Source organism: Cucurbita pepo, chromosome LG13 (genome assembly GCF_002806865.2).
Source record: "Cucurbita pepo subsp. pepo cultivar mu-cu-16 chromosome LG13, ASM280686v2, whole genome shotgun sequence".
Lineage (NCBI taxonomy): Eukaryota > Viridiplantae > Streptophyta > Magnoliopsida > Cucurbitales > Cucurbitaceae > Cucurbita > Cucurbita pepo.
Genome location: NC_036650.1, coordinates 1,124,468 through 1,147,151, shown reverse-complemented (window position 1 = coordinate 1,147,151; position 22,684 = coordinate 1,124,468). Strand labels below are relative to the sequence as shown.

General features: G+C 34.8%; 2 protein-coding genes across 8 annotated transcripts; one reads left to right on the top strand and one right to left on the bottom strand.

The window, feature by feature from the left end:
* The first annotated feature begins 3,429 nt into the window (after window positions 1–3,429).
* Window positions 3,430–7,177, top strand: LOC111808169. 2 transcript variants are annotated; one of them, XM_023693996.1, is made up of 4 exons: window positions 3,430–3,815; window positions 3,956–4,054; window positions 4,361–6,302; window positions 6,424–7,177. In XM_023693996.1, exons 3-4 carry the CDS (start codon window positions 4,377–4,379, stop codon window positions 6,751–6,753), a joined length of 2,256 nt encoding a protein of 751 aa, XP_023549764.1. In that variant the 5' UTR covers window positions 3,430–3,815; window positions 3,956–4,054; window positions 4,361–4,376; the 3' UTR covers window positions 6,754–7,177. The 2 variants fall into 2 exon arrangements, with proteins under 2 accessions (XP_023549764.1, XP_023549763.1); XM_023693995.1 differs by lacking the exon at window positions 3,956–4,054.
* Window positions 7,178–8,288: 1,111 nt separating this feature from the next.
* Window positions 8,289–20,968, bottom strand: LOC111808167 (kinesin-like protein KIN-14J). 6 transcript variants are annotated; one of them, XM_023693993.1, is made up of 27 exons: window positions 18,863–19,216; window positions 18,379–18,439; window positions 17,984–18,091; window positions 17,734–17,888; window positions 17,499–17,597; window positions 16,716–16,905; window positions 16,070–16,185; window positions 15,884–15,967; window positions 15,686–15,763; window positions 15,501–15,593; window positions 15,374–15,403; window positions 14,029–14,370; window positions 13,861–13,942; window positions 13,680–13,775; window positions 13,437–13,616; window positions 13,168–13,274; window positions 12,913–13,091; window positions 11,766–11,930; window positions 11,430–11,683; window positions 11,171–11,334; window positions 10,659–11,085; window positions 10,385–10,580; window positions 10,064–10,173; window positions 9,846–9,980; window positions 8,782–8,832; window positions 8,595–8,711; window positions 8,289–8,480 (listed from the first exon to the last, which is right to left on the bottom strand). In XM_023693993.1, exons 3-24 carry the CDS (start codon window positions 17,991–17,993, stop codon window positions 9,847–9,849), a joined length of 3,291 nt encoding a protein of 1,096 aa, XP_023549761.1. In that variant the 5' UTR covers window positions 17,994–18,091; window positions 18,379–18,439; window positions 18,863–19,216; the 3' UTR covers window positions 8,289–8,480; window positions 8,595–8,711; window positions 8,782–8,832; window position 9,846. The 6 variants fall into 6 exon arrangements, with proteins under 6 accessions (XP_023549761.1, XP_023549757.1, XP_023549756.1 ...); XM_023693989.1 differs by lacking the exons at window positions 18,379–18,439; window positions 18,863–19,216 and adding exons at window positions 20,136–20,196; window positions 20,620–20,968 and having other exon boundaries at window positions 10,385–11,085; XM_023693988.1 differs by having other exon boundaries at window positions 10,385–11,085.
* Window positions 20,969–22,684: the final 1,716 nt, after the last annotated feature.

The window sequence follows — 22,684 nt, the reverse complement described above, 5'->3', positions numbered from 1 at the left end:
GTTTCTTATCGCAACTTTGTTTCGTAGCAGAAGTATTTAAGGGTTTTCCAGGGAAAGGTCTTCCGGAACAAGCCATTTAAAAAAATATTGCTTAAATTCTGAAAAAACATTTATAAAAAATCAAAAATCAAAGCAATCAATAAAGGTAAGTCGCAAGCTTATTAATTAAAAAAAAAAAAAAAAAAAACTATTTTTAAAGTTAAATAAAAAAGTTTTTGATCGAAATATTAATAAAACCAAAGTAAATTCAAATCTTCGATGCCACAACTACTCTAATAAATCTAGACATTTAGATAAATTAGATCTTAAATGATCTATAATATGTAGTTAACTCGTAATCAAATCTATGCTCGAGTTCACTTCTCATTTAAAATATAGGTTTAGACGTGGTACCTCCATGAATGGCTAACAACTAATGAACTGTCTATTATTAGTTAAATTATTATTTTCTTTATTATTTTATTAATTGGATCTCACACTCAATTATTTTAAAGTTGGGTATTTTGTGTTTAATGCTTTTGGGTTTTATTTTTTTCTTTCTAATAATTTAATTAGAAAAATATATATTTTTTATTTTATTTTATTATATGTAAGAGAGTATAACAAAAGAATTTGGTTATATTTTTCCCAAAAACAATTCTAATTGAATAATGAACTTAATCCAATTCCATCATAAATTTTGAGTTGAATTAATTCGAGTCGTTGGATTCATTTATTCAATTATTAAATAAGCTTATTATTTGGTACTCAAGTACATATTTAGAAATAAATAATATAATATAAAAATTTAGACCCATTTTAATAACTATTTAATTTTTTTAATTTGGTTATTAAACAAATCCTCATTAATTCACAACAAGATTTTACGGTATGGTAACGATCTGCTCTTTTTACTAAAACAACAGACCGTCACTTAAAAATAGTGAAAACATGCTAAATTTTAAAAAGAAAATTTAAACAAAAATAAGAGAACGCCGCCGAATTATTCAAACAAGTTGTGTTTCCTATCGTTCTCTATGTTAAAATTTTCCTATTATTTTCGGTCGATTCAAACTGTACCGTCAATCATTCTATTATAAAGCCCGGTCTTAATTCGTATTTATTTTAATTCGACCCTTGAAACGAGATTGAGCCATAGTTGAAAAAGCTTGCAAAATCCAACTAGAAAATTAAAAGGAAAAAGGTCCCCAACTATAATTACATAATATTCATAATACTTCAAAATAATAATGAATATATATATGCTAGCATAACAATTGGTTTTAAGTATATTATAGGGACCGAAATGTAATTTCACTAAATATTTTACAAATTAAATTATAAAATAAATATATCAAATCCATCAAATATGTCACATCTAATTTTAACTCTCTCGTAATAAAATAATATATATATTAAATTATTAACTTGATTTTTCTAATAAAACAATTTAAATTATTAGATTAATTACAAGTAATTAATTAATTAAAATATTTATATTAGATTATTGATTATAATAATATATATTTATAATGATTAAAAAAACAGTAAACAGACGAGGAAAAGATTTTGGAAAAAAATAATAATAATAATAATAAAACAAAAAAAAAATTAAAATTTCTGAAAACGGAGCCCAAAGATTCCGTGGGTCGTATCTGACGTGACCGACTGTCTCGGTTATGCCTCTCTCTCTCTCTTATGATTTGACCATTTTACCCTTATTTTAAATATTTAATTTTTTAACTCTCAAATTTTGATAAATTTTGTAATCTAATTTACACATAAAAAAGTGTTACAATTCCGAATATCTTATTAATTTTGGTTTAATTTTTTTTAAAAGGGTATTTTTTAATTACTTCTAATAAATTATAAACTATTTGTATGGTACCATTTCAACCATTTTTTCATTTTTTTTAATTTCATTTGATCATGTATAAAAAATACAAGAAAATAAAAATAAAAATAGATTGAGAGACATTTGTTGAGGTATGCTGAGAAGGTCAGACGCTGCAAAGCATATGGAGTGACAACCCTTCATAAAGAGAGGGCTGGACTATCACGACCCTATTGTCATTATGTCTGGATTAGTTCTTTGAGGACTCCCGTTCTCTCTTTTTGACATTTTCTTAGACTCGAACAAAATATGTAAATATAATATTTCAAAAAAAAAAAAGAAAAAGTGGTGAAAATTGGCTTAAAACTTGGAAGAAGTTGAGTCAACACTTTGACCAACTTTTATTGACTCTTCTTTTGGACTATAGCTCGAGCTTCCTTTCCTTTTGGATCCCTCACCAAAATTTTTAATTTTATTTTATTACGAAACAAAATTGAATGGACTGATTCGCCCTCCTTCATGTCGTAGTTTTAGCTTATTGATGGCTTTATCACAAGGGTATTTTTGTAATTTAACGAATCAAATCAGATAACAAAAGGGCTTTAAGGTAATTTTAACAAACCCATGATCCACAATTTTTGGTGACAAAAGGGCACTAAGGTAATTTCCACCATCCTATGATCTACAATTTGATGATGAGTTTATCTCAAATTTATAAAACTAATAATAATTTGAATCACTCTTTATTAATTGTGGATTCCACTCTTCAATATTTGCATTTCCCAAAGCCCTTAAAATAATCTAAATAATATTTTCCAATATTGCCCCCCAAAAATCTAGTGAGTATGCAATTATCCATGGGTAGTATTGTAATATCCTTATGCATAGATTGGGGTGCCCCAAATGTATAATTTATTTGTTTAGGGCACCCGAAGTTACAATAAATTATAAAGTAACACAAAACCATAAATCTTAGCTTTAATTGAATTAGGTGAGAATTATTTGATGAATAAACATTCATTTATTCTAAAATAATATTTGGGGAATTATTTGTTTAAAGTAATTTTAATTAAAAAAAACACAAATTTATTTATTTTGAAATATAACGAATAAATTAATATTAATATTTTCAGAGACAGCTTAAGTTCACTGCTAACAAATATTGAGAACTCTTATTTTAAACTTCTTAAGGTTTTTGAATGCTAGATAGAGGTTTTTACGCTCTTATAAAACTGTTTTGTTCTACTCTCAATCGATGTGGGATTTCACAGGTCTCGATCGTGTTTTAGTTACAGTTCTAATAATAGAGGTTTTTACTTAGATTCTTTTATGACATACGTCCCGAAACATGTCTTGTTAGCTTCATGTATGTGAAAAATTTAACATACCCTTTACCGATCAAAACGTTTTTTTTATACAAACTTACCCTTTACCGATCAAAACGTTTTTTTTATACAAACTTAAGGACTAAATTTGTAATTTAACTTTTATGGAGATAATAATGGGCAAGGGAGAAGGTATGATGAGTATGGAAACCATGGCACTTTTATGTAGACATGAACAGTAGCTTCGCAGTCATCTTGTCTCTCCCAGGACCCTTCACTCGTGAGAGAGAGAGAGAGAGAGAGAGAGAGAGAGAGAGAGAGAGAGAGAGATTCTCTCTCTTCCTTTCATTTTCACTTTGTCTATGGCGCATGTTTTATCTCTCTAGCATTTGCCTTGCGTTGCACTCTCTCTCAAAGACAATACCCTTGTGTTCATTATGCTTTAAGGCTATTGCTCAAGTTCTTCTGATCATTTTTTTGCTTTCACCCTTCAACTTTCCTTGATTCTTTCTCATTTAGTTAGTGACAGATTCATCGTTTCTTAATTTGGGGTTTCCCCCCTTCTGCCATGGATTCTTTCGAAGCTTTCAGGTGAAGAGATTCGTCGACATGATTGCTTCTCCTTGCTGATGTTTATTGGGTTTTTATTTGCCTTCGTTCTTCTAAGATCTAGTAGGGTAAGCCCAAAATTTCGCTTGAATTCTTCTGTTCCTTGTTTTGGGTTTCTTGAAATGTTGCCTGCAATGTGTTTGATGAAATGTCTTTTGCTCCCTTTGCTCACATTTTGATTTTTCTCTGCTACTTCTCTGTGTTTTAGGGCAGAAGATCTCAGTTTCCTGAATCAATTTCTTTTTCTTCTGTCTAAACTGATTTTTGATGGGGAGTTTGCCTTTTTTCAAACTGGATTGTTGCAAAGGTTGGAGTTCATAGATCCTGGGCTGCTTCTTTTTGTTCAATTTGAGCTCTTGTTAAGATCTGGTTTCTGTGCTTTGGTCTGTCTTTGTTCAATTTTAGTGTTCAAATCTGTGAGTTTTAGAAAGGAACTGTTAAGTAGACCATTTTATTTTCGCTTGATTCAAACGAAAACATCAATACTTTGTTCCATAGCTTATGAACTATGTTGAGTTGCATTGTTTTTTCTTTGCCCTTTTTGTAGCTAGAACTGTTCCGTAGTCAAATATCTTAGAATTCTGCTCAAAACTTAGTGTCTTTCTTATGGCAGAGCTGTGGATCATACAATGGGGCAAGATACAGAATTGGACTTTGACAGTATTTGCTCTGTGGATCTGAGTCCTAACACAGTTCTACCATCAATCCCACGACATTCGAGCATTAAAACTAGAATCTCAAGAAAAAAACATAAGCATAAAGATTTCGTATTGAGTGTGAAGGATGATTTTACCGAGATTAGATTCGGTGGCAGCCGTAGGTCTCGAAAAAGCAATTCATCTAGCCTAGTTGAACTAGAAGATAATGAGCATATAGGTTTTGAATTGAATGTAAAGGATGATTTCACAGAGATTAGATTTGGCAGCAACCGAAGTTCCCGTAAAGGCGATTCACCTTGCCTAGATGAATTGGAAGATGATAAAGCGATCAAACGGGGTTCGAAGTACCAAAGCTATGAAGATGTAGGTAATATAAAAGGGATGAGCATTCAAGGGGAAAGGAGAAAGATAGAAATTTCTCATGACAATAAGATCTCTTTGTCTTCTGGTATTGTTGATTCTTTGTGTAGTTCAGATGAGGAAAAACTAGAGAGGAGAGATAATGTATTATCTTTGAACACAAAACTGAATCAATCATCAGTTAGTAAGGCTTGCATACGCCCACGTTCATCGGATAGCTTCCTTGAGATCTACTTAGGTTCCGAGAACAGTGATGCTCTATCGAAAGATTCAAGCAATCAGCTCGGAAATGTTACAGGCATTAGACCTCTTCACAATGGCAAGAAACTTTTCAAGAGAGACAAGGTTTACGCATTGCAGAAGTCACTCTCTGCTAAGGTAGAAATGCCTAAAAACCAGCTTCCGTTGGAGAGTGATCTACGGTTTAGACACGGCCAAAAGGTTCGTACAAGCCCTTTCAGGAAAATGTTGGATCCATTTATGAAGTCTAAATCTGTTAGAAGTCGTTTCAGTCATGCAATAGAAGCTGATGGAGATAAAGCTGTTAAGACAATTGACTTGCAGAGAAACGAGACACAGAGAAAGGTGAAGAGTTCAGATTGTGAATCCGATTTTTCGAATAATGATAATCGCCATAATGTTGTTGCATCTTCGCCCGTACATTTACATGGCTCTCTCAAGTTGGAAAGAAAACATGGGATGCCATTTTTTGAGTTCTCTCAGAGCTCTCCCGAAGATGTCTACGTAGCCAAGACGTGGAAGACAGACGATGCTTTTAAATGGGTATACACATTTCATACCCAAGATCATCAAAAGAAGAGCAATGCAAGTAATTTTGGATTGAATCATAGCTGCAAAAACTCCTTAATGGTGGGTCAGATGCAAGTTTCCTGTTATTTATCCTCTGAACTTCGAGGTGGTGGTTTTGACAACTCGATGGTCACAGAATTCGTTCTGTACGAAACAGGGCGTGCTAGAAAAAGTACAGCATCACAGGGAAGTTGCGACTTTATGCACGACGCTGTCAAACCTCCTAAAAGTTCTAATTCAGCCTTGGTTGAGGAAGCTTTTAGTATGAACGATGGGACTCTAGAAAAACCAAAATTTCAGCAAAAACAAGCTTCTGAAAACTGTGATTATGGTTCTATTGATTCTTGCCCTTGGGATTCAGCAGATTTACATCCAGACCTGGAAGCTGCAGCTATTACTATGCAAATCCCATTTAGAAAAAGAGGTGATAAGCCAAGCAGCAAATTGATCTCAGCCGTCCAAAACCTCTCTAAGATTGAACAAAGGAAAGACGAACCTCCCCATCACACAACTCGAGAAACTCTGAAGGTGGTCATTCCCATTGGAAACCATGGTTTGCCTACTGTCGAAAGCCATGGCCCTTCTCCGTTACTCGATCGATGGAGATTGGGAGGCGGGTGTGACTGTGGTGGTTGGGACATGGGCTGTCCTCTACTAGTTTTGGGCACCCATAGTGCTGAAAATCAATCACACAAGGGGAAACAAACCTTTGAGCTTTTTCATCAGGTAAGCTTTCTATTCGTTCTATATAATACAATTCTGGACTGATGCTTCATACCAAAATTTGGGTAACAATCATATTATGAAAGCTTCTCATTGTAGTATTTGCTTTTCTATGTGGATACAGGGAGTAAAGGATACGACTCCAGCATTGACTATGAATGTCGTTAAAGATGGACACTACGCTGTCGATTTTCACGCGCGATTATCGACTTTGCAAGCGTTCTCCATTTGTGTTGCTATTTTACATGCGACTGAAGCTTGCAATGCTGTCCAGGTGGAGGAAACAAAAGAGTTGCAGCCTTGCAATTCTTTAAAGGTGCTTCTTGAGGAGGAAGTAAAGTTCTTGATCGACGCAGTCACGATGGAGGAGAAGAAAAAAGAAACGAGAACATTGAAAGAAACACCGTCGTCGTATTTGTTCAATCCTCCGTTTTCTCCGATTGCTAGAGTGTAGGATAAATACCAGTGATCAGTACAGATATTATGGCTTCTTTAGATGGTTCCTCGTTGATTCGAGTTATGGTGCTGCTTGATAAAGCTCGAATGGAAGAAATTGTACAAGGAACGTTCTCAGCAACCGCACGGGTTCTCGGAGTCGGGCGCATTTGAATTCTTTTGTAGAACAGAGCAAGAGGTTACTTAGAGAAGCTGAAATGGCTAGTAGGGGAGAGTTTGTGATGGAGGGTGTCTAGGACCCTTTTATTTATTATTCTTCAAAAAACCAAATCCTTTTGAATAACTTAATAGTTAATTGTCCATATTGTAATGTGGTAGGGAGATGTGTAGCCAATTGTTCTTCACATTGAACTTTTTGTACATTATATTGTTAAGAGAGAAAATGAAGGCTTGATATCAGTAGAAATATATATTTTCGTTAAGTTTCTTGAATCTATGTTAGATATCAGCTCTGTTCTTTGAAACGTTGAATAACGAGCAGGTTGGTTCGGGTTCTTTGCCTTTGAGACTAGCCTGATAACCAACTACACCACCCAGACACAATGATAGTCTAAATTAGCGTTTTGAAGTCGAACGGAGCCTCCTATGTAAAAATAAAAATTTATAAAATGTTTAGCCCAAGTTTGGGCTGGAGACCTCTAGTGTGTGAGATTAGCGTGTAACCAACTACACCACACCACCGAGACACAATAATAGTCTAAATTAAATCCAGACACAATAATAGTCTAGACACAATAATAGTCTAAATTAACGTTTCGAAGTCGAACGGAGGCTCCTAAGTAAAAATAGAAATTTATAAAATGTCTAAGCCCAAGTTTGGGGCTGAAGAGCTCTAGTATGTAAGACTAGTGTTTCGAAGTCGAATGGAGGCTCCTATGTAAAAACAAAAATTTATAAAATGTCCTAGCCCAGGTTTAGACTGGGGATTTCTAGTGTATGAGACTACGAGACTAGCGTAATAACCAACTATACCACTCAAATACGATGACATTCTAAATTATCACTTTGAACTCAAACCAATTTTCCATACAAATTTTAAAATTGATTGAATCTTATATTCAAACTCAGAGACTTTTAATGTATGAGGCTAGCGTGATAAATACCACCGGGATATTATATGCATTTTATAGTTCAAGAAGGCATACTTAATTAGCGTTTTACTTCGTAGGAATTCATCAGAACTCATAATCTATTTTATTAGCATTACATTTTGCGTTAATTATCTGAGCCTTTCATTCATACTAAAGCTGTCTTCAAAGTTTCTTTATTTGATGTAAAATTTTGAGGTTTTCTTCCACAAAAAAAAATTGCAAGTATGAGATCGAATCATAGACATTTCGAAAGAAAATTAAAAAAATATTTAAAAGTTCTTATTAATTTGTACGGATTTATTGAATTATTATCGTCTATACTTTTATCAAACATTTAAAAATATATAAACTAAAATAGAATCAGCTTTAGAGTAAAATGAACAAACTTTAACCTAAGAAATGTGAAGAAGAGAGATTAAAGTAGATTTTTCAATTTTTTTTTTTTTTTTTTTTTTTGTAAAAAGAATAAATAGCGGTTAGATCTTTAATGGTGGTCAATAAGAAGATTACCAACGACCAAAAAAGAGCAAATTAATTGTTCATACATATAAAATGATAAAAATCATACATGGATGTTATCGTTCATACAGCTCCGAGCCAGCAAGTAGTTAGCCTTCCTCTAGTTAGCCTTCTTCTACAAAGAATGTGCGAGTAAATATTACATAGAGAGGAAAATATATAGGTAGAGAGAGAGAGAAAAGTGATGGTTTAGGGTTCAAAGTGAACATGTATTTAACGAAAAGCTAACCTGTTGGCACACAAATGTACAACAAAAGGAAGAAATTATGGAGTTCCAATTAGAAAGGCAAAAGCAACCTATGAGATGAGCCAGAAACTAGGCGTGAAGTTAACCTGCAACCAAGAACTACATAAAATCATGATTAGACTCTAAGAATTTATCTGTTCAGATTACTTTTAGATTCATTTGCTTCCACCTTTTGCTGCATTTCATGGACGAGGAGCTACCAACAATAGATTTTTCGTACCTGATTTGCACCAAAACAGACGGGAAATGAGCAAGGAGAATGTGACAAGGCAAAAAATAAGCTAAACTAGTCGCTATGATACATCAATGATCTAATTATATAGTAACATGAAGTGACATGACGTCATCTAAAGCTAAAGCTAAACTATTCGTAGTTTAGTCGCTACGAAACGTCAATGATCTAGTTATATGGTAACATGAAGTGACATGATGTCATGTAAAGCTAAACTAGTCGCTACGAAACGTCAATGATCTAGTTGAATAGTAACATGAAGTGACATGAAGTCATGTAAAGCTAAACTAGTCGCTACGAAATGTCAATGATCTAGTTATATGGTAACATGAAGTGACATGACGTCATGTAAAGCTAAATTAGTCGCTACGAAACATCAATGATCTAGCTATATAGTATAACATGAAGTGACATGATGTCATGTAAAGATAAACTAGTCGCTATGAAATGTCAATGATCTAGTAATATAGTAACATGAAGTGACATGACGTTATGTAAAGCTAAACTAGTCACTATGAAACGTCAATGATCTAGCTATATAGTAACATGAAGTGACATGATGTCATGTAAAGATAAACTGGTCGCTACAAAATGTCAATGATCTAGTAATATAGTAACATGAAGTGACATGACGTCATGTAAAGCTAAACTAGTTGCTACGAAACATCAATGATCTAGTTATATAGTAATATTAAGTGACATGACGTCATGTAAAGCTACATGGTCGTTATGCAACATCAATGATCTAGTTATATAGTAACATTAAGTGAAATGATGTCATATAAAGTCGATATGACGATGGCTACATCATATAAAAGCTGAGCTAACATCGAGTTGATTAAATTATGGTCGTGTTCTATGTTCTAGATTGAAGAGTAAAACGACTAAAATGTTAGAAGTGGCAAACTAAAATGGCAAAAATTATAGTTTAACCAAAATAATTTAAGAGCTGAAGAGCTGAAGAGCTGAATAATGGCATAATGCAAATAATGATTTAATACCTCAAGATGGTGCACTATATCCACTCTCTTTTGCAGTTATAATTCTTTTGTTATTAACAGCAGAGGGAGAGCTTTTTGGTATTCTCCTTTGATCTCCTTTTGTACTTTTCATTTTATCAATGAAAAGTTTGGCATCTTATCAAAAGTTAAGAAAAGAACATGAGGTAAATAATATGGAAATCATTGGAGTAAAAACAACAGTACTTAGATTTTCATACTTGATGCTGATGGAGCCTTTGAGAAGCTTTTCGTCAGTGAAACTCTCGACGGTTTCGCTTGCACGGGCCTTTGTGGGGGCCTGAGGCCTGTCTTCAATGGTGCATTGGTTCTGCATAAAACAGGGAGCAAAGATTAGTAGGGTGAACCATAAGTGATGTGAGGCTCTCGACGTTCCGGTTCCAGGAAAAGATAAAGGGTCATAGTCTTATAGCAGCTGGACCTAGCGGAGTTCGTCAATCAAATTTACGAATGAAATTAAGAGAGTAATCTGAACCTCAAGTCTATCAGAAATATTCTAAGAGGGAATAGTAATTACTTACTTTTCTGGAATAGGAACCAAAGACTTCCCCCCAGTTGTTGCACTCTCAGCTAGATTTTTTACATCCGACGAGCTCTCCGGGTGTTTGGTATCGGCAAACGAACCATCAGATGGCTTTGAGACTTCAGGGAATAAAGTGTATTCCACAACACTGCAAAGCGATCCATCAGTTTCAGTCCCCATCGAAAGGCCGCCATCTGATATGTCACTTAATCTCTCATCAGAATCAGCATTCCCAAAGCCTAAAAGCTCAACATCATCAGTAACATTCTGACCTAAAGCTCTTGATTGTGAAGAAAATTCCTTCTGTTGTCTTAAGTCATCTACAGACAGATGCGTCGATCCCGATCCAGAACGCTTATGATGTCTAAAATCCTCTACAGACAGATGCGTTGATCCTGATCCAGAACGATTATGATGTCTGAAGTCCTCCATAGATTGATATGATCCACATTCAGAACGCCTATCACAATCGGAGTAGTTGTCGTGGTCAGATGTTGCTTTACTAATCAACCCTAAGCCCCTTCTCCCTGATGGCTTCTGGCTTGGCCGAGGCGTTGCGCTAGAGTGCTTTCTGGGGGAAAATGATTCATATCTTAGGGAACTAACGCCATGCTTTACGCCATTGCTATTAGTTTTAAGCAACTGCAACCGCTCAATATCCTCATCTTTACTTGCAATGGTATCCTTGAGAACTGCCACCTGCAATATCAACATCTCATGAAGTTCAATCATTCAAAAACTGCTTGATAAAAGAAATCAAATAGCGAAGAGAACTCGTCCGGACCTGATCCATCAGTTCTCTAACATATCTACCCTCTTTATTGCTGCGAGCAGCACCCAACTCCACACCGGAAACTCTTTCTGCAAACTTCAAGGTGCTTATGGTTTCAGAGTAGGACTCAGCATCGGGATTAATCTGTACAAACATGAGCGTTTTCGCTTGACCACCTAGAGGTTCGAATAAAGCAAAATTGTGATTAACTAGGTATCATCAGAAAATAGAACAATAAAGGTTCAATCAAATACAAAAAACAAGGAAGCACCTAAAGAACTTTGAAGAACTTGGGTTAGTTTGCTATTTCTGTAAGGAACATGCGAATTCTTCTGTGCTAGAGCAAAAATTACGTCCCCGAGAGCCGATAATGATTTATTTATATGTTGCGCCTCCTTCAGCCTATCTCCGGTTGCCTCTGAGCGGTCCACCCTTTCACTACCGGCAAGATCTATTAGATGAAGACTACCACGCAAGATAGCATCTGTCTCCAAGTCCACACCACGAACGTGAATCGTCAGCACACTGCACAGCATCAGTAATTACATGAAATGTATTCTCCAAGTATGAAATTGAATGACAAGTGAAAACATGGTTAGAATACTACCTATGAGATCTGCTGCTTCTTTCATTCAGGGCTGTGGCTCCAACTGTCCTGTTTGCCAATCCAATCTTCATCAAATCCAGGACATCACTAGTAGATCTAACATAATTCATGCAGGCATCTGGGACTGCCAGCCCATTTGGTTGAGTGGTGTTCCAAATCCCAAGTGTGTGCAAGTCAAAGGAAAAAAAAAAAAAAAAAAAATTTACCATAAAAAAAAATCAAAATCAAAAGGACGCTTTGCTTATGCTTAAACAAAGACTCCCGTGTCGAAGGTATGTTAGGTTTGAACTTACAGATAAAAGAACATTTTTCTGGGAGTTTTATGGTCCGTGTGGTGTTGTGGGCAATTTGGTAGGAAAAACCAGAAAACTTCAAGAATTCCGTCACTATTAGTAAGAAGACTTTTGATAAAGCTATTCTTTATGTAATGGCCCAAGCTCGCTCACACCTAGAAGATTTTGTCCTCTTTGGACTTTCCCCTCAAGGTTTTAAAAACGCGTCTGCTAGGGGGAGATTTCCACACCCTTATAAAGAATGCTTCTTTCTCCTCCCCAACCGATGTGGGATCTCACAATCCACCCCCCTTCGGGGCCCAGCGTCCTCGCTAGCACTCGTTCCTTTCTTCAATCAATGTGGGATCCCTAATCCACCCCCCTTTGGGGCCAGCGTCCTTGCTGGCACACTGCCTCGTGTCTACACCCTTCGGGGCTCAGCCTCCTCGCTGGCACATTGCCCGGTGTCTGGCTCTGATACCATTTGTGACAGCCCAAGCCCACCGCTAGCAGATATTATACTCTTTGGACTTTCCCTTTTGGGCTTCCCCTCAAGTTTTTAAAATGTGTCTACTAGGGAGAGGTTTCCACACCCTTATAAAGAATGCTTTGTCCTCCTCCCCAACCGATGTGAGATCTCACACTTAAGGTATCTAAACGGTGTACTATTACTTCTTTTCATAAACAAGTCAATTCAAGAGTTTTCTTTGTAAATCTATGTGAGAGGTTTCTTTTTCTTCCCATTTGTAATTTATCTTTTGGGCTGAACGATCAGTTTCTTTCTTTGGAAAAAAAAAAAGGCAATTAAACAACAACAAAAAACTATTTAAAATGAACATAACTAAAAAATATAAAAAATATTCAAAGTAGGATATCTCTTTGGAAGACCGCCAGTTGAGAGTAGATCACGGACTTGTTCATTGTATATCTCAACCATTTGGACACCAATTTCATAGGAAATAGAGCCCTTCCTGGTTTGAGAAATTTCAAAGAGGTCGTTTAACGCTCGATAATTAACACCCCATTCTGCTTTCAATGATACATCAGGTCCACTCTGAGAAAGAATAACGCATATAAGCCACAATAAACACTAAAAAAATTAGTGTCAGAATTCTAGACATATAGCATACCATAGTATACGTCTTTCCCGAACCAGTTTGTCCATAAGCAAATATGCAAACATTATATCCATCGAGGACAGATCGAACCAATGGTTGAGTGTCTAAAAACACATCCTCTGTCAACAAGTACAATTAAATGTAAATAAGAAGTAAAAAAAGAAGGCACGCACACACACTTCTTCCAAATTGAACTACTTGAACAAATAATTCAATAGGTATGAATATCAATAGAGTATATTAATCTATAAGTTACCAAAATTGGACAAGATTACAGATACCTTGTGAACATGTCGGACCAAAAACTTTATTGAACTTGAATAGTCGACGGTTGTCTTTGCCTTGTTTAGCGGGATTTATAATTACCAATTCACCATTTTCACCAATATACTCAACTGTACTTAGCTTCATATTTTGCCCTGGAAGGAATGGCCGAATTCGACAATACACTCGAATGTTACCTGTGAAATGCCACATCAGAGAGGGCTCAAGTAAGTAGACAAAAAGGAAAATAAAAATAATACCTTTTAAATCCTGAACCTCGTTATACAATCTTCTGTTTTCGTTCAGAACTGCATGGTAATTCTGAGCCACATCTGCTAATCCTTTGAACTTCATTCCTATTGATAGTAACATCATTAAAAAAAAAAAATTGAAAAAACTCAAATCGCATAGAAAACTGGAGATTAATTAAGCTAAACATACCGAGGTAATTAAACTCCTCAGCATAGATGCTCTTTGTATTCAAGACCTCATGTTTGATGGACTCCACTGAAATCCTTAATTCCTAAAAATAATAAATATAAGTCATATCTCTAATCAACATGGCATGGGCACTATGAATAATAACAATACGAATAACATGACGAAAACCTGAAAAGCTCCAAGCAGGTCAACGACAAATTTATGATAGACGAACTCTTTCTTCTTCCATCTCAGTGATTTAGATTCAGAAAATGTCTCGAGTTCCTCCACCTTCTTCCTGGAATCCGCTAATAAGTATTCAAGTTCATTTAGTTTCTCCTCAAACTTAGCTTTATCCTCCTTAGCATTTGTTTCCAGTTGCAAACAATGATTTTCATGTTCCCTTTTAGCCTTTTCTAGCTCCTCTTTGAGATTTGAAAGCTCGACATCACATCGTTCCTTTTGCTCCTTCAATGCCATCTTATTCTGCTCCTCACAGTTTTTCATCTCCTCTACTTCGAATTTTTCAATCTTCAACACCAAATAAATGAATGTTAATATATTCGGACAATTATGCCACTTGTCAGACAATTATAAGTAATGGCATGAGCTAGATGTACAACATTATTGTCACTTTATCAGTTGAGGCCCTGTTTGCTAACCAGGAATGGGTACCAAAATAAAAAATGTGAGGAAGAAGTATATTATAGGGATTGGAACCAATATTAGGATGAGGTGCATTGGTGCATGATGATCTACAAAATTTTAAAATCAATAGACAAAAAAGAGGGTCCCAGATGAGGTAGTTCTTCTCCATAAACTCAAGAATCACCCCTGATTTTATTAAGGTGGACTACAAGTACCAGTCTGAGAACAAATAGTACAAAAGATTCTTAGTAGATATGCACAGCCTAAATGTTTCTCCCCATACAACCAAATTTCACATCAAACTCAAACTCATTGGTTCAATTGAGCAAAGTCGAAACTATGAGCAGCTAAAATGTATTCAGCAAACTCATTCAACAGTTCTGGCATAATGAGTAGATCATCAAAAGCTCAAAAGAAAAGGAAATGACTCTGTATTTCCTCCCAAGTGAAAGAAAATAGCAGGCAAACCATAGCATGCATTTTTAAATAAGAAGTTGAGCTTTCATCGAGATAATATGAAAGAATACAAAAGAGAATACAGAAAGACAGCCCAACAAGATAATCAAGCAACCAACTATGCAAAAAGGGTCTCCACTCCACAAACCAATATGAAGCATTAAGGTTGCTCAAAACTTTTTCATCAAGAAAGTTACTGTATTTTCTTCACGATAGGACACTATAAAGCAAGGAAGCTACCAAATTCTACCACTACAAATTAGTGCACTGTCAAAATAAGAAAGCACAATAAAGACAAGGCAGAACGGAAATCATTTCATCTAAATGCCTTGATCCACATAAAAACTTACACCACCGATAGTCACAAACCAAAGGTAACAAATATTCATGATATGTTCCTCAGACGTAAGAAATGGGACGAGTATTCTACCTTCATACGCTGAAGCCGATTCATAACAATCTGCAAAAGTAATGACACCAACTTATATCCAGGTCTGAAAATACAGCATTTTGCTTTCTAAACTGAAAGCCATTTGAACATTTGGATGTCAAAATACCTCATTTTCTTCAGTGGTCCCTGTTGCAAGGGTTTGAAGGGCTTTTATTTTTGACTGGAATTTCTCCTCTCGAGCTTTCAAAAGATTGCTTTGCTGCATAAGTCCAATGTGACAGTAGTTAATTTCTATTTCCCGTGTAAGATAGTAAACTATCCCAAATCAAAAACAATGCTAAGCAAGATTACATGTTTCAGGTTTCCAGCATGAGTTACAATTCTCTGCTCAAGCACTTGTACAACTTTTCTCAGAATATACGCTACTTGCTGAGAGAAAATTGAACCAATAAAAGCAAAGTTAGAAATACAAATAAATTTAGGCCATGAAACTAGATATAGTGTTTTAATTTCTTGGGTTAAAATTTCAGATGACAATCACTCCCATACATGCGACACATCTCCATTTTTTGATTCGACAATGCCATCTAGAATTCCATTGATTGTATTGAAAAGTGATTGAGTAGAGACATTCTGCATAAAACAACCGCAGAGATACTTGAGAAGTGAATATGATCATATTTTGAAGCAAACCATTTACGTAAACAAACAATTAAAAATGGTTCAAGGGATTACCTCAAGATTTCTTGATTTTATCAACTCCATGATGTTAGAACCAGAAACATCATGATTTTGTTCTTGCCCTTCATGATCCTCAGATTGAATGTGACCGTTTAAACCATACGATGCCACTAGAACAAACAAATAAGAAAATAAGAGAATAAAATAAATTGCATAATCAGAATTAGATTTTAGGAAGAAGCATGAAAAATCTGAAAAACTTTGATCCCCACCAAACTTTCTCGATAATTTAAGAATTAACTCAATAAAAGATGTTACTATAAGTTTGGTATATCTGCTTGCTCTAACCTGGTTGCATAAGCATCCAAAAAATCAGATATCAAAGGTCAAAACCATGCATACACACTGTAAAACGTATATCTAAATGTTCGAGAAATGTTATTCAACTTTTTTATCTTATATTATCAAAAGCCTCTTTTTTTTACTAGATACAAACTTAATAGTAACAAATAACAAAGACCACATCCATAACAAATATCATTAGGCTGGAGCTAAATTTAATTGTTGGGAAAAAGAAATCCCCAAGGTTCAAGAACATAGACCTTTCAAAATCAAGAAAGTCAACCGTAAATAAACTTCATAATGTACTCTGAATGAAATCTTTGCACAATTAAAATTTTTCTTCTGATCCTGTACATACTTGATATAACTGAACCATTCTGAAAATCCTGGAATCTTAGCCCAGAGAAATTATTGATTCCATCTAATGATTCTACTTCATATAAGTTCCATTTCTTTCGTGAATAATTTTGAATGTACTCATCTCCAGCACTCAAATCAAATGAAGCTCGAAGTGTGCTCAGGCAGTGCAAAACTGGAGCAATAGATCCCTGTAAACAATCTCTGCTCAGATTTCAATATATAAAAGGTTTTGAAACTTTACCATCAAACTGATTAATTCAGCATACATATATACATAACTGAACTAAGGTATTCTTTTCAAGTTGAATAACAATTGTGAAAAATGATGAAACACAATAATTATACGTTTTTACAGGAATAGATCTATGGTTATAAAATCCAAGTCCAATTACGCAAGGTAAATATTGCGAAGGAGCACAAGTATATCTCACAACACCAAATTTTTCTTCTAGATAAAAGTCATGGCACCAAATTCAAATGATCCATTTACTATTCAAGGTTAACCCATTTTTTACCAATCAAATTTAACTTTAAAATTTCGATTTCATCATGTTGAATTATGTTTTGTTTAATTCTAATGTTATTTTAGCTCTAAAGAAGATAATAATTACACCGGTTATTCAAGTAGCTCATTTGAATGAAATAAAAAAAATTCACGTTAAAATTGACTCACTCAAGTATGGAATAATAAACAAGCGTTCACATACTTTTCATGATCCATCTGGCAGAGAAGAATAGTATGTACCGTCACAATCGCATTGCATCAGATTAAAGTAATTACCTGCTCTAGGACAGATGGTTCAAAGCCAGGAAGTCCTAATTCATCCAAAGTTATCAAAAAACTTTCAATATTAGGATTGATGGGCTTAGAATTGCCCCCCTAAAGAAAAGAAAAGAAATTTCTGGAATCAATATTAAAAACTAAATAAATAAATAAACCTAAGGAAATTAACATATGGAAAAAAGTATACAAGAACAGAAAAGTTATAAACAAAGGCCACCAAATGTCATCTAACCTGGACTGCCCCAGGGCATAGTTTCTCCAATATGCTGCATAGTACTGTTCCATCGCTCAAGCATGCTCTCAACTCCTCAACAGAAGCATCAAATGGCAAATTTATATGGGGAAGCAAACAATTTAACCACTCCACCAGCTCCAGTTTCAGTTTGGCTAATGTTAGAGACAGCTTAAGGTTAAATATGGATATATGAGAAAAACCAGAATATCTCGTGCGCAAACAATTTCTGATAAACAGAGAGACTTACATTCAGCCATTCACCAGAACTTCCGACCAGCTGAGTACAACTCAAAATATGAGTTCATAACACAATCCACAATGATCCACTCTTTCCATGATCCCCGAGAATGCGGAGCTAAAAGATTCCAAACCACTAACTATTTTATAATGTTACTAGAGGAAAACCAGAGAATGTACAAAAAAGAGATGCAGCTTTATGTTTTTACAAATATTGACTATAACCAATGCGCACCAATATAAAACCACATTTAAAAAGTTTGCCTGAAGTCGTGCAATGTTGCTCATTGATGAAAATGAATTGTTTTTCTGTATAAACCCAATATGTTCTTTTTTAAAAGACCAGGAAAATCTCCCATGTCCACAAATCCAAGGTTCCTGTTCGATGGCCATTCAATAAACTACCTGTGAAATGCCGTCGAGAAGCTGAGGAAACACTGCCACCCACATTTCAGCTAAGGCCAACCTGCCAATCAATCCTTTCATTAGATAGCAAATTTCAGCAACGTTTACTTGTTCATACAAATTTAACCCCAGCTACACCATGTTTCAAGTACCTAATTATTTCTCTAGAATGCCAATGAATTCTTGACTACAGTCCAAATTGAATGGAATTTAATTATTCTTATCCCCCCACCGCCCATCCCCAAGAAAAAAAAAAACTGAAAATACCATACACAAAGTCTCATTTCCTTGCTCAACTCGCTTGGCAATCACAACACAATAACACAGGAGCTAGAACATTTAAGTTCTGAGGTAAAAAAGAAAAAGAAAAAAAGAAGAATGTGACCTAAAGAACACGAAATATAATCGAAATGGGCCCACAAAAAGAACATGAAAACAGATCGACACGCATCCTCAAAAGGTAGCAAGAGTTCACAGACCCTACCTTTGACGACATGAGCAAAACGAGCTCGTTCAGCCAGATTTCTCAAGAATCTGATAACTATAGCGTCAAAGTGGCCCGATTGAAACGAACAAAATGACAAGAATTAGAGATTAGGACCGGAAATGCAGAGATTCAGGTCGATTCACTGAAGGAAAAATTGAGAAAAATGAAATCAGGCGGGGACTGAAGCCACAAATCCGGTCCGAAAATTCAGAGACAATGAAACAATGTGGTTGAATCGAAGGAAAACATCCGGAAATGAATTTTCTGAAACGAAAAAAAGTTGGAACGAAACATGGAGGTTGAAAGAACCTCCGGTCTCTTCTTTCTTCTTCCTCCTCTTTTTCTTTTCAGATTATTGTTTTTTTTTTTTTTTCTTTTCTTTTCTTTTCTTTTTAATATATATTAGCTTTTTTGCAGACGAAGGTGCTGTACTTTTCTATATTTATGTTTGTGGCCCAGCCCCGCAAAAATCGGAGCCGTGTTCCCGCCTTTTCTATCTGGTTTAGTTAAACCAACGTTTTTATTCAATTTTAATTATGTTTATTCATAGATAATGACGGAATTAGCGATTAATTTTGTTAATTTTATTTTTAATTCGTTTAAAGATAGTTTTCAGTATTTTGTCCTTTTATGTTCGATATTTTTAGTTAAGTTTCCTGTTGTTTTTTAAGATTTTGTCTAAATCAACGTCAAACATTCAAAAGTCACAAAGCATCTCTAACATCAATTACAAACGTTAAATATTATTTATTTTCATAATAATTTTAAAAGTAGGTGTAACAGCCCGCATTGGTCGGAAATAGGAATGAAACATTTTTTTTTATAATAACAGTGTGGAAACTTCTCCCTAGTAGACCTGTTTTAAAAATCGTGAGGTTAACGGCGATACGTAACAGGTCAAAACGGACAATATTTGCCAGTAGTAGGCTTTGGCTATTATAAATGGTATCAGAACTAGTCACTGAGCTGTGTGCCAATAGATGTGTTTTGAAATTGTAACAGTGTAAAAATCTCTTCCTAATAGATGTGTTTTGAAATTGTGAGGCCAACGGTGATGCATAAGAGAGAAAAGTAGACTATTGACTATAACCAATGCGCACCAATATAAAACCACATTTAAAAAGTTTGCCTGAAGTCGTGCAATGTTGCTCATTGATGAAAATGAATTGTTTTTCTGTATAAACCCAATATGTTCTTTTTTAAAAGACCAGGAAAATCTCCCATGTCCACAAATCCAAGGTTCCTGTTCGATGGCCATTCAATAAACTACCTGTGAAATGCCGTCGAGAAGCTGAGGAAACACTGCCACCCACATTTCAGCTAAGGCCAACCTGCCAATCAATCCTTTCATTAGATAGCAAATTTCAGCAACGTTTACTTGTTCATACAAATTTAACCCCAGCTACACCATGTTTCAAGTACCTAATTATTTCTCTAGAATGCCAATGAATTCTTGACTACAGTCCAAATTGAATGGAATTTAATTATTCTTATCCCCCCACCGCCCATCCCCAAGAAAAAAAAAAACTGAAAATACCATACACAAAGTCTCATTTCCTTGCTCAACTCGCTTGGCAATCACAACACAATAACACAGGAGCTAGAACATTTAAGTTCTGAGGTAAAAAAGAAAAAGAAAAAAAGAAGAATGTGACCTAAAGAACACGAAATATAATCGAAATGGGCCCACAAAAAGAACATGAAAACAGATCGACACGCATCCTCAAAAGGTAGCAAGAGTTCACAGACCCTACCTTTGACGACATGAGCAAAACGAGCTCGTTCAGCCAGATTTCTCAAGAATCTGATAACTATAGCGTCAAAGTGGCCCGATTGAAACGAACAAAATGACAAGAATTAGAGATTAGGACCGGAAATGCAGAGATTCAGGTCGATTCACTGAAGGAAAAATTGAGAAAAATGAAATCAGGCGGGGACTGAAGCCACAAATCCGGTCCGAAAATTCAGAGACAATGAAACAATGTGGTTGAATCGAAGGAAAACATCCGGAAATGAATTTTCTGAAACGAAAAAAAGTTGGAACGAAACATGGAGGTTGAAAGAACCTCCGGTCTCTTCTTTCTTCTTCCTCCTCTTTTTCTTTTCAGATTTTTTTTTTTTTTTTTTTTTTCTTTTCTTTTCTTTTCTTTTTAATATATATTAGCTTTTTTGCAGACGAAGGTGCTGTACTTTTCTATATTTATGTTTGTGGCCCAGCCCCGCAAAAATCGGAGCCGTGTTCCCGCCTTTTCTATCTGGTTTAGTTAAACCAACGTTTTTATTCAATTTTAATTATGTTTATTCATAGATAATGACGGAATTAGCGATTAATTTTGTTAATTTTATTTTTAATTCGTTTAAAGATAGTTTTCAGTATTTTGTCCTTTTATGTTCGATATTTTTAGTTAAGTTTCCTGTTGTTTTTTAAGATTTTGTCTAAATCAACGTCAAACATTCAAAAGTCACAAAGCATCTCTAACATCAATTACAAACGTTAAATATTATTTATTTTCATAATAATTTTAAAAGTAGGTGTAACAGCCCGCATTGGTCGGAAATAGGAATGAAACATTTTTTTTTATAATAACAGTGTGGAAACTTCTCCCTAGTAGACCTGTTTTAAAAATCGTGAGGTTAACGGCGATACGTAACAGGTCAAAACGGACAATATTTGCCAGTAGTAGGCTTTGGCTATTATAAATGGTATCAGAACTAGTCACTGAGCTGTGTGCCAATAGATGTGTTTTGAAATTGTAACAGTGTAAAAATCTCTTCCTAATAGATGTGTTTTGAAATTGTGAGGCCAACGGTGATGCATAAGAGAGAAAAGTAGACAATATCTACGAGCGTTGGACTTAAGCCATTAGAGTAAGGTTAAATTGTAGTTGTTTTGATCTTAATAAATATTTAAAATAATTATTATTGTAAGTTTTAAGTTGACGTCAAGGTTAAATAGATACCGACTATAATAATATATTATTGAAGATTTTTTGTAGTTTAATAATTATATGGACAAACTATCGACGTTTGAGATGGCAATTAATATCTTCATTCACTGAGTATGGAAGAATTATGTTGGCTATATTGACATTGCTCGAGTTTGGATTTATAATATGTCGTGTTTTTTTTTGTTGGACTTTACAAAAATTACACCGACATATGTGATCATACCAGTATCGATGCGTGAATTATATTCAAATTTCATAGTTAAATGTGTTTAAACGAAAGTATTATTAAGTTGGTGTGACCATCCAACATACGGCCACTGACAGGTGTGACCATCCAACGTACGGCCACTGACAATACTCTTTGGATCGAGTTAAAAACCTAAATATTAGGAATAGGGTTTTGAAAAAAAATTGAAGAAAAAATTATACATATAGTAGGGGACCATTTAACCGTACAAGACTGAAATCGGTTCATTAAGTATCATAGACGGTTTTATAACGACCCCATGTGTTGAATTAAATAAGTGTCTTGAATTTAAGTTCAAACTTTGACCGTTTTCTCAAAAAATAATTCAGTTAAAATAAAAACGTCTCGAATTAATTAATCTTCAAATGCTGAAAGGTACGGGAGAAACAAATTTTTTTTATACAATATTTTATAACATAACCTAAAATATTTTTTTAAGTTCAACGACGTTAGTTTTTTAGAAGGTAATAACTATCTTATCTATTAGACTACATTTGAATTGATACGTTTGTTCATTTTCAATTACAATAAATGAGAAGAGTCGGGATTTGAATATCTGAATAAATAATATATGTCTCGGCCATTTAGCTAAGTTTATATTGACTACCCCTCGACTCGATCGTG

Coding starts and splice junctions, on each gene's coding strand:
- LOC111808167 (XM_023693989.1), bottom strand. Junction 13,617..13,679: donor CGAGGTTCAGGATTTAAAAG/GTATTATTTTTA, acceptor GGCATTTCACAG/GTAACATTCGAGTGTATTGT. Junction 11,931..12,912: donor ACTGGCGGTCTTCCAAAGAG/ATATCCTACTTT, acceptor TGACTTGCACAC/ACTTGGGATTTGGAACACCA.
- LOC111808169 (XM_023693995.1), top strand. CDS start 4,377: ATGGGGCAAGATACAGAATTGGACTTTGACAGTATTTGCTCTGTGGAT. Junction 6,303..6,423: donor CCTTTGAGCTTTTTCATCAG/GTAAGCTTTCTA, acceptor ATGTGGATACAG/GGAGTAAAGGATACGACTCC.